Source organism: Dreissena polymorpha, chromosome 5 (assembly GCF_020536995.1).
Source record: "Dreissena polymorpha isolate Duluth1 chromosome 5, UMN_Dpol_1.0, whole genome shotgun sequence".
Lineage (NCBI taxonomy): Eukaryota > Metazoa > Mollusca > Bivalvia > Myida > Dreissenidae > Dreissena > Dreissena polymorpha.
In genome coordinates, this window is record NC_068359.1 from 106,350,442 (window position 1) to 106,362,468 (window position 12,027).

Sequence of the window (12,027 nt, forward strand, 5' to 3'; positions counted from 1 at the left end):
TGAAGGGCTGCGTACCTTTATGGTTTTGTAGATGGTGATACTGATTGAAGGGCTGCGTACCTTTCTGGTTTGGTAAATGGTGATACTGATGGAAGGGCTGCATACCTTTCTGGTTTGGTAGATGGTGATACTGATTGAAGAGCTGCATACCTTTCTGGTTTGGTAGATGGTGATACTGATTGAAGGGCTGCGTACCTTTCTGGTTTGGTAGAGTGTGATACTGATTGAAGGGCTGCGTACCTTTCTGGTTTGGTAGAGTGTGATACTGATTGAAGGGCTGCATACCTTTCTGGTTTGGTAGATGGTGATACTGATTGAAGGGCTGCGTACCTTTCTGGTTTGGTAAAGTATAATACTGATTGAAGGGCTGCGTACCTTTCTGGTTTGATAGATGGTGATACTGATGGAAGGGCTGCGTACCTTTCTGGTTTGGTAGATGGAGGTGCTGAGGGAGAGGACTGAGATGATGATGATGCACGAGGCATAGTAGTAATACTCGTCTGAGAACCACACGCAGGTGCTGAACACTTGGAACACGTAGAATGGGGTCAAAGCCTGCAACATAGCAGTCATACAATATTTTCACATGAAGTAAATCTATACATCATAGAAGTATCATGCGAAACTTTGTATAAGTACATCTTATTGGAAAAAAGATGGTTTCATGTGTTATTTAAGCAAGTGTAGATGTATTCACAATTTATTTGAGCAAGTGAAGATGTTTTAACATGCTATTTAAGCAAGTGAATTCATGTAAATTTGTTTATTATCAAAAACACATTTTTTTACGTTATTTTTAGCTAATATTACTTAGTCTTAAAAACAATTCTGTGTTTAGAGCAACGGTCTGAAAGTCAGCTAGGGTAGGCTATGGAGTTTGTTTGTTTTGTCGCTGGTTGTTGACCTCTTCTATAAATGAAACCACTCTTAAATGTTTTCAGGGATTAATGGCCCTTCATTCATCAAAAAGTTGTTTTATTTTGATTTCTAAAGCTTTCAATAACTTCAATGAGTTCTGAGAGTATTATCAAACAGTGGTAAATTATTTGACTATGTGACAAAGTTTTTGAACAAATTTTACCTAGTTTTTACTTCACCATTCAATAACCAATAGTTTTGTCCAATGTTATTTGAAACAATTAGAGACTCACTGTAAATATTTTTTAATTTATATGTTTAGGTTAAACATGCTAAAATCATTACCACTTTATTAATCATGCAGTTCTTCCTTTAACTTAAATGTTAACTATTGAGGTTTTGTGAGTCACCAATAATAAACAAACACATTTATTTTATTTTTTTTAATTCTTGGGTCAGAAGATTAAGGTATAGTCCAGGTGCCAGAAACAAAGAATTTTTCTAAGGCTTTATATACAATGAACAATTGTGCATCAATTAAGACAACAAATCTGGGGTGCTTAAAGAGAATTTCTTAAAAGCCCTGACCTCTTTGAAGAGAAGTTTCACTATGGGTGACACATGTACGTCGATAGCATTGCTGCCGTACAGCACTCGCCTGAAACACACGCAGCAGCAGCAGTAGTCAGCAAAATCAGCAGTTTGAACAAGCAGACTCGTGTTCTCAAACAATAACTGAAGACCAGAAGATGGTCCATTCATATATGTGAATACTAGAAACGGCGTGGCAGAGGCCGACGCGTATCCCCACGCCGCATGTTTGACCCAGGGGGCGCCCCAGGGTTGGTAATGGGGCCATGCATACCGGTAGTTGAGATTGACTGTATTGTCATAAGAGATCTTAAGTATTAATTTGAAGTAAATCGGTGTAGAAATGAAGAAGTTATAGTAAAAGGCAATTTTGGGTGGGCGTGGTCTATGCAGGCGGGGGCGCCCCAGGGTTGGTAATGGGGCCATGCATAGTTGAGATTGACCGTATTGTCATAAGAGATGTTCAGTATCAATTTGAAGTAAATCGTTGTAGAAATGAAGAAGTTGTAGTAAAAGGAAATGTTGGGTGGGCGTGGTTTATGTGGGCAGGGGCGCCTCAGGGGTGGTAATGGGGCCATGCATAGTTGAGATTGACCGTATTGTCATAAGTGATATTCAGTATCAATTGAGAGAAAATTGGTGTAGAAATGAAGAAGTTAATGTCATATAACATAAAAAATTAGTGAATTTCTGATCCGCCCCACCCCAACCCCCATAACTTTTGACCCAGAGGTCAGATCAAAATTCCAAATAGTGCAGGGTCGCACATATGCTCATAGCTACAATGTGGGTAAGTTTCAAGGTTCTAGTGCTTATAGTGTAGGAGGAGATAGTGGCCAGGACAGACAGACGGACGGAAGACGGAGATAACCACAATATCCCCACTTTTTTCCAAAAAGCGTGGGGATAATGATAATCTAAACTAGAAATGGTGTGACAGAGGCCGACGTGTATCCCCATGCCGCATGTTTGACCCAGGGACGCCCCAGGGTTGGTAATGGGGCCATGCATAGTTGAGATTGACCGTATTGTCATAAGAGAAGTTCAGTATCAATTAGAAGTGAATCGGTGTAGAAATGAAGAAATTATAGTAAAAGGCAATTTTGGGTGGGTGTGGCCTATGTGGGCGGAGCGCCCCAGGGTTGGTAATGGGGCCATGCATAGTTGAGATTGACCGTATTGTCATAAGAGAAGACAAGTTCAGTATCAATTAGAAGTGAATCGGTGTAGAAATTAAGAAATTATAGTAAAAGGCAATTTTGGGTGGGTGTGGCCTATGTAGGCGGGGCGCCCCAGGGTTGGTAATGGGGCAAAGCATAGTTGAGATTGACCATATTGTCATAAGAGAAGTTCAGTATCAATTTGAAGTGAATCGGTGTAGAAAGGAAGAAATTATAGTAAAAGGCAATTTTGGGTGGGCGTGGTCTATGTGGGCGGGGCACCTCAGGGGTGGTAATGGGGCCATGCATAGTTGAGATTGACCGTATTGTCATGAGAGATGTTCAGTATCAATTTGAAGTAAATCGGTGTAGAAATGAAGAAGTTAATGTAAAATAACATAAAAAATGAGTGAAAATCTCTGACCAGGCCCCACCCCAACCCCCATATTTTTTGACCCAGGGGTCAGATCAAAATTCCAAATAGTGCAGGGTCACACATATATGCTCATAGCTACCATGCGTGTAAGTTTCAAGGTTCTAGTGCTTATAGTGTAGGAGGAGATAGTGGCCAGGACGGACGGACAGACGGCAGAGATAACCACAATATCCCCACGCTTTTCAAAAAGCGTGGGGATAAGAAGACTGGAGTGACCAAAGGCAGGGCCCACAGTCTTGTGTTAATTTTGATCATCAGGACCAAGGCACACTACAGAAGGCAAGTAATCAAGCAAGACACAGTTCAACTTCTACACAGTTAACCTGGTGTTTTTTGCAACAATATTAGGTAATGCAAATCATCTCCAACAATACATATGGGATACTACACTCGTCAATAGTTTCATGAGCATGGACAAGTCAAGTAGCATGTGTTATGACACAACACAGAGCCATGTGATAACAAATAGCACAAGCCATGAGACTGATACTCTTAAGACTATTATTCCTTTAATCATATACACTCACACACATCTTTTTTGAAAATTACAAATATATTAATTGTTGTGAAATAGATGATACTTAAAATAAAACAAACGGTTATATATTTTCTAACTGCTGTATAATGACAACATTCTGAGCCCCAAAAAGTGGTCCAGCCCCTATGCTATCTGAAAAACAGTGAGAAGCATAACACAGATTTGTCTTTTCTCAACATGCATCATTGTATTAAGCCTGTATTTCGTTTAGATGTTAAGACAGGTAGATAATAAATTGTAATATAAATCCCCAACCTTTTTCTCTGATGGTCATAGGTGAGTCCTCTAGATTCATGGAAGTATGAACATGTGCTGTCAGCCTCCAAACCACTGCAATGGACAGTACAGTAATCAAACATGGCTACAGCACCACTATGAAATGACATACAGAAGCAACCGATACTTGTTCTATGAAATCAGCGATACTAGTCCCTATTACCAACCATGTTATACTTGTACCACTGGACAAACAGGAGCAACCCATACTTTTCATATGAAACAATCAAGCTATAATTATACCAATGGCTACACAGGAGTAACTGGTACTACTTTAACCTTCCAAAATATACAACTGAACTTACAGGCGCAAGGGTATTAGTATCTTTAACCAGCTAAGTTATACTTAGTTATTCCAATTGATACAAGAGCCACAGATAGTTAATATATTTCTGAGCCTTCAGGAGATAATACAGCCCTTGGTGCAATTAAACTAATCATAAAATGGCTATTTTACCTCAATTTTTGGTATTTGTCTTCATCTGGATTCCATATGTACTTCACGCGCTTGATCTCAAAGTAGCGCACCAAGTTCTCATCTCTCTACAAAATAGTGGTGTCTGTTGTTTGTCAGGACTATTTTAAGGGGCCAGAAAACTGTCCCTTAAGAATACTTTGATTAAATAAAGTCTCTTTAAAAGCTTTTTTAAATCGTCATGTCCTACATGAATTGTCTAAATAAATGCCAGTTCAGTGTTTGTGCATCACATCAATAATTTTAACTTAAAGTCTTTTAACAGTGAAGATACTGCTTACAATTTTTTACCAAAGTGAAGGTTTGAAGTTTGAATTTGAAGGATGACTTCTGTTCTAAAGATCTCAATAGTATCCATTGGAAAAACAAGAGGGCTAAAGACCCTAGGTTAAGTAACTTTGACTCTTAGGAACAGAGGTGATTTTTGGAACAAAAATGTGATTCCTAGGGTGTTAACAATGTTTCAATATAGCCATATAAAACAAATGGCCCTAACCCTAGGTGGCCATGTTTTTCTACAGGGCTCAACATTAACGGTTGTCCTATTGCCCCTGGCAAGTAAAAGTTGGGTCCGGGCAAGTTATTTTATAATCTAGTTGTCTACCGGGCAAGTGCAAACAAGAGGGCCATGATGGCCCTGAATCGCTCACCTGACTAACCTTGCTTCATAAACTTAAATTTTATTAGACCCATATACAATCCCAAGCCAAATTTCATTAATTAATACATTCTGACAAAATTTCATTAAGACGTGATGAAAACTGTGACCTCTTTCATCTACACAAGGTTTTACTAGAATTGGCCCAGTGACTTAATTTTTTGACCCCAGATGACCCATATACGATCCAAAATCAGATATTATCAAGATAAACATTCTGACCATATTTCATTAAGATCATATGAAAACTATGATCTCTATTGTCTTCACAAAGTTTTTCTATGATTTGACCTGGTGACCTAGTTTTTGACCCCAGATGACCCTAATACAATCCCAACCCAGATTTCATCAAGATTAATATTCTGGTCAAATTTCATAAAGATTTAATGACTGTGACCTCCACTGTCTACAAAAGTGTTTTTTTAATCTGACCTAGTTTTTGACCCTAGATGACCCAAATTCAATCCCAACCCAGATTTTAACAAGACAAACATTCTGACTCTATTTCATTAAGGTCTGATGAAAACTGTGACCTCTATAGTCTACACAAGGTTTTTCTATTATTTGACCTAGTGCCTAGTTGCTGACCCCAGATGACCCAAATACAATCCAAACAGGGCTCCCCTGGCCCAAAAATTTCTGTAGCCAACTTTTTAGCCAAATGGAATTTTGTGTAGCCAAATTTTAGAAACTTTAGCCAAAGTTTTAGCAAAGCATTTGCAGGGGTTAAATTGGATATTTTGAAAATCCTGAACTTAAAGCTGCGGGCCAGGGGGCCGCAGGGCCCTCAGTGGGTCCAGGGGACAAGGGGGCCGGAGGCCCCTGGAAGCTCCTGGATTCGACGCATTAAAAGGGTGCCTGTACCTGTTCTGGTGATTCTATTTTCTTAAAAAAAAAAACATACACATATATTTGAAAATCTTCATGTATTTGATAAGGAACACACAAAAGTTAGTCAAAAGGCAATTCATTCACATGCACCCACTGTCTGGCATGGACTCGACTGCAGGTGTTGCTTTTGAAGAACCCGGTCAAACCTGTAACAGTCGTTACAAATTATTATATTTTTCACACATACTTTAAAAAGTCAATAATACATGTTTAATAAATGCAGAATCAAATGTTTGTCACCATTTATATTCACAGAATCATGCTTCCAGAAGCCTCCACATTCACCTAAGAAAATTGGGTATGGTGGCTTCTGCTCAACAGTTAAAATTGAAAATTTCAGCATGGTTTCCCCTAGTTTTTATCCCAATCGTTTTGTTTGAATGCTAAATAATTGTATCCCGGTGTGACCCAAATTCGACAATGTAATGGTTACATGAAGCAATATTTAGCAAATAATTAAAGAAATAATGAGATGTTAAATAGCACAAAATAATAATTTTAAACTCGGCTGTATTACTTTGAAATGATTCCAGGACAATAATCATCCATTTAATCGATAAAAATAGAACATCGTCGAATTTGGTTTACGGTAGGTTGCCCATATTTGTTTTACAAAAAGTAAAAAAAAACATTTCTTGCTGCTGGGCTCATATGTTGGGGACAATAAAACATTTTATTTAACTAAAAAAGACCTGTCCCAGTCAGCAAAAATGGCGTATTTGATCGTATTTTCAATTACTGTTAAAATTCTTTTCCTGTTTTATGCTTTATTCAAAGGTCAAAATATTTTAAAAGCTCACAATCAATGAATCAAACGTTATTAATAAAAAAAATTGGCAAATTTGCTAGATCTATCTTGCCGATTTTTGATGCAAAAAAAACTAAACAATAAACTTTAGCAACAGAAAATACGACCAAATTCGGGGTGTTAGTTTAAAAAAAAATAAAAACCCTACCTGGTTTGTCTTGATGGTTTTTATATTCTTTATGTGATTAGGGTCCTTTGCGTGGAGACGAAATGCCTTCTTCCCACAAGACTGATAATTTAGGGTTTTCTTACAAACTTCTCAAATCGCTTTTCCACAAGCTTCCACTTTTCTCAACCAGTTCACTCCACGCCCGTAGACTACAGCGTAGTCTTTCTCGTGTAACCATTCCCAGCACCACTTATTTTATGCACCTTCAAGATCTTTCACCTTATATCCAACAGGCAAGTATCTCGTTGCCATTTTTGTCAACTTGAGTCTAAACACAGCTTCCCATTCGGCATTAAATATATGCAAAAAGTACTCAAATTGATTTAAATCGGCAGCAATCTTTAATCAGATGTAATTGTTTATTTAAGCCGCTACGATGTACAATTTGTTTTCACATCAGTAATTTGTCTCGATGACCGGTGTGTATGCCGACTGCGTATCAATTTTTCAGCTCAATAACACGGCGATGTATTGAAGCACAGTCTACAGCTGAAAGCGGTTAATATCTGGGACTGCATGTCAGGAAAAAAAATCAATACCGATATTTCGCATTGTTCAATAATTAAGCAACGATTAATAACACTTATCCTTTATGGATTTTCATGAAATAAAAACCATAATAAAGAAAAATTTATTCTCTTTAATCTGATTTTTAAATTATTATAATACACTTAGTGAAAAACAATTAATTATGCTTTTAAAGGTTTTTCTATTATTTGACCTTGTGACCTAGTTTTTGACCCCAGATGACCCATATACAATTCCAACCCAGATTTCATCAAGACAAACATTCTGACCAAATTTCATAAAGATTGGATGTAAAATGTAACCTCTATTGTCTACACAAGGTTTTTCTATTATTTGACCTAGTGATCTAGTTTTTGACTCCAGATGACCCAAATACAATCCCAACCCAGATTTCTTCAAGATAAACATTCTGACCAAATTTCATACAGATTGCATGAAAAATGTGGAAGATTTTTGAAAGTTTTCACAAAATAGGCAAAAACGAATAAACATGCAAAGTTCAACGAGCTCCTGCGGCCATGTTTTTTGACGAATCAAATTTCTTTGAACAACTTTTTCAGGGGAGCCTTCAAAGGCCATCCCTGTGAAATTTTTTGAAAATCTGATGAGCGGTTTCTGACAAGAAGATTTTTTAAGGTTTTTACCATATATGGTCATGGCGGCCATCTTGGTTATGTGATCAAATTTTTTTAACAATTCTTTTGTCCCATGACCTAGGGATGCTCCACATGAAATTTAGTTGAAATTGGCTCAATGGTTTAGTAGAAGAAGATGTTTACAAATTGTTTACAGACAGACAGACAGACGGACGGACGCCGGACGGTGAGTGATCACAATAGCTCACCCCGAGCTATCGCTCAGGTGAGCTAAAAAAAAAAAGGGCAGTCATTCCGAAATACCGTCGGTCCTCGGATTTTTCCGATAATAATTTGGAAAATCCGGAAATGATTCTAATATTGCCGGACCTCATGTCCGGTAATAAAATTGTGGCGCAATTTGGAATGCCATAAGTTTTTTCCAGAAAAGTTACAAGGCAAAAGTAAGGAATTTACAGAGTTATTTATGAATACTCTAATCATGAAAAACATTTTTTTATTGGTTGCATTTCTTGAATGACGTACGTGCACATACCGTATCCGAAGATTTTTGCTGCGTCGTCAATGCAAATTACAATGTTAAAAATGTTATCTTCGTCTTTCGTCGTCATTTTTTACTTTTTGGGCCTGAAATAATCAGTCTGGGCCGGAAATGGCTGCATAATTATAGGACCTCATTGCCGGCAATAAATTATAATTTTGGGAAGGACTGCAAAGAGCACGTAATTTAGACTTTCATTAGACTTTAATTGCAGTAATCATTTTGTTAAATGTTCAAAAACAAAAAAGGTTTTATGGTGTATCACTTTGATCTTTATAAAAAATATGAGGTTTACAGTTAATGTGATATTTCATGTTTGGACAAGCGGCTCTAGGTTCAGGGCAAGTAGATTTTCTAAGTACTTGCCCGGTAGGGCAAGTTGGTTTTTCGGTTAATGTTGAGCCCTGTTCTATGTTCTTGAACCTTATTGGATTTAGCCAAGATATCATTGAACAAATAATCTCACCAAGTGTCATAATGATTGAATTAAAAAAGTGACTTCTAGAGATTAAAAAGGCATCACCACAGCTATATAAGGAAAAGTGATCCACACCCTCGTGGCCTTATTTGTCAGCGGATCAAAACCATTATTTCCAACTCAGCCAAGATATCATTCAAACTAATGTTCTGATTAAGATTTGAGATGAGTTTGCAAACAAATGTGACTTCTAGAATTTTAAAAATGTTTCACTACAGCCAAATATGGAAAATAACCCAGCCTTCAGGCGCAAATGATTGTTTTAACGGACCATAACCATTTTAGCAAAGGGCCGAGATATCGTGAGAACAAATGTTCTGAGCTAGTTTCTTGATGATTAAACCAAATACGGGACTTCTAGGAGTGTTCAAAAAGGTTTCACTTCAATGATAAAATCTGATGCTAATAAAAAAATCCCAACCATTTTCTAAAATGGTTGAGGCATCATGAAAACAAAATTTAATATTCTGACCAAGTTTCATCAAAAAAATACTAAAAATAAGACTAATGTGTTTACTCTTTCATTCCTTTATTGGACCTAGTGACCTAGTTTTTTACCTTACATGTACATGACCCTGTTTCAAATTTGGCAGATTTATCATTGGCACAAATCTTTTGCCCAATTTTCCATTAGGATTGAAAAATAAATGTAGCCTCAAGTGTTTTAACCAGGTAAATGTTGACAACACACAAATTTGTACTAAAAACAGGTCACAAGGCAAATAATGTGAATAAACAATACATAGATATGTATGCTGTATATAGAAGGTCCACAGTATTTACATAAGGGCTAGGAAGTCTTCAATGGCAAGTTGCAGGTGCAGTTAAGGACTAGCGTCTTGCTTACTAACTACTGGGAGGAATGAGGGAGTATCACATTTGGTATAAATAAGTATAAATACAACCAGAGTCCACGTACTGAGGTCTGACGCAATGAGCTCTCTGAACGGTGAACCTAAACACATGAAAACTGTCCAGTGTGACTCTCACTCTCATACTGTCAAGATTTACATAAAAGCATTATTGTCATTTTAAATAATACTAAGTGTAGACTCAATGTAGAATTACAAAAGAAATTATTGAACAAACATCTTGCCAAAACCTTGTTGTGCTCCAATGGTGTTGTTCAGATTACCTGTCCAGTGTTGAGAAGCAGTTGTGCCTGCTTGCGTTTGGTCCTCCCCGACAGATTGAATGAAGCCGACGGTGTCAACACAGCCACTCTGAGACAATACAATCAACACATGAGCTGGGATCAAAGGGAGTCCATTGGAACCATCCCTACTCAACTGTTTGTAGATATAGAATCTTATTTGTAACTAACATTTTATTTAACATATATTTTAGAGCATTGTAAATGTTCAGTAATACTGTTTCCTAACAAATATCATAACTACAACGAAAATTTTCAAATCTGAAACATTTTTTGTTTAATTTTGTCAATTTACCAAAACGTGAAAAGGCCACTTTTAAATTACAATTATCAATCCATAAATAAATGTAAATTGAATGTACAATGTGCATAAAGTGTCTTCCCAGATGAGCCGGTGCAGTCTGCTTTCCTTATACACCTGTGCAGTCTATAGCTGGCTACACTCTTACAGTCTATAGCTTGTCAGATGAGCCGGTGCAGTCTGCATTTCCGCCTTTATGGATTTTTTTCGTTTAATTGAGGTCTCTTCTTAACGAAAATGGTGGAAAGTGTTGTCCCTGATTAGCCTGTCCAGACAAAAAGCTAACTTGGGACAACACTTGACACGCATGCCTTAAGCCCTGTTTTCATAGAGCAAGGCTTATATAGTTTCAAGCAGTGATATAGATCTATTTACAGGGTTCCGAACATCACATGTTACAAAGTGAAAGTACTGACTGATCTGAAAATGAGGACATCCTATATCAGGCAAGTATTTCAGAGACTATATTTGCATGAGAAAAAATAATGTTGATCTGCCAATTGAAGCAGACAAATGTATTTTACACACCTTATTATAGAACATGCAAACAGAATTACCTTGTTCCATCTTTGGTGATGGTGTGTATCTTAACTACAAACCACTGCTCATACTGGTCCTGTAAACAACACAAGGTCCTGTGTACTCTTACATTTTGACTAACATAACTTAAAAAAATAAATATTTTAAAAAATAGAGTTAAGAACATTAACAAAATGGCAATTTCTTGATTGCCATTGCATAAATATTATGGTACTGATATTGTGATTGCACTTCCTCTCAAAACCCTTTATCAGAACATTAAGTATCATTTAAACCCATCAAAAATAGGAAATTGCCCGTCGTAATTAGCATAAGCAGTGGGATGGACTGACAGGTCACTATTTGACGCATAACTCTGTTGATGGTGCCAGTGGTATGATATAAATTTGATTAACCTTCTTATCGTATTTATAGACTCGCAATCACTGAAGTGAATATGAGCCTCCTTCTAGAAAAGAACAGAGCTTAATGCATGTGCATAAAGTGTTGTCCTTCATTAGTCTGTGCAGTCAGCACATGTGCATAAAGTGTTGTCCTTCATTAGTCTGTGCAGTCAGCACATGTGCATAAAGTGTTGTCCTTCATTAGTCTGTGCAGTCAGCACATGTGCATAAAGTGTTGTCCTTCATTAGTCTGTGCAGTCAGCACATGTGCATAAAGTGTTGTCCTTCATTAGTCTGTGCAGTCAGCACATGTGCATAAAGTGTTGTCCTTCATTAGTCTGTGCAGTCAGCACATGTGCATAAAGCGTTGTCCTTCATTAGTCTGTGCAGTCAGCACATGTGCATAAAGTGTTGTCCTTCATTAGTCTGTGCAGTCAGCACATGTGCATAAAGTGTTGTCCTTCATTAGTCTGTGCAGTCAGCACATGTGCATAAAGTGTTGCCCTTCATTAGTCTGTGCAGTCAGCACATGTGCATAAATTGTTGTCCTTCATTAGTCTGTGCAGTCAGCACATGTGCATAAAGTGTTGTCCTTCATTAGTCTGTGCAGTCAGCACATGTGCATAAAGTGTTGCCCTTCATTAGTC

General features: G+C 37.4%; 1 protein-coding gene across 3 annotated transcripts in view; it reads right to left on the minus strand.

Annotated features, from left to right (window-relative positions):
• Nucleotides 1-12,027, minus strand: part of LOC127832131 (polyamine-transporting ATPase 13A3-like) — a 97,026-nt gene that overhangs the window by 69,925 nt on the left and 15,074 nt on the right. For 2 of the 3 annotated variants that reach the window (XM_052357369.1, XM_052357366.1), the window contains exons 4-10: nucleotides 11,015-11,073; nucleotides 10,139-10,226; nucleotides 9,923-9,958; nucleotides 4,317-4,402; nucleotides 3,839-3,913; nucleotides 1,447-1,516; nucleotides 421-555 (exon numbers count right to left, since the gene is read on the minus strand). In XM_052357369.1, the coding sequence (XP_052213329.1) occupies nucleotides 421-555; nucleotides 1,447-1,516; nucleotides 3,839-3,913; nucleotides 4,317-4,402; nucleotides 9,923-9,958; nucleotides 10,139-10,226; nucleotides 11,015-11,073 (549 nt within the window). The remainder of the gene's footprint in view (nucleotides 1-420; nucleotides 556-1,446; nucleotides 1,517-3,838; nucleotides 3,914-4,316; nucleotides 4,403-9,922; nucleotides 9,959-10,138; nucleotides 10,227-11,014; nucleotides 11,074-12,027) is intronic. The other variant, XM_052357368.1, reaches the window with a different exon arrangement.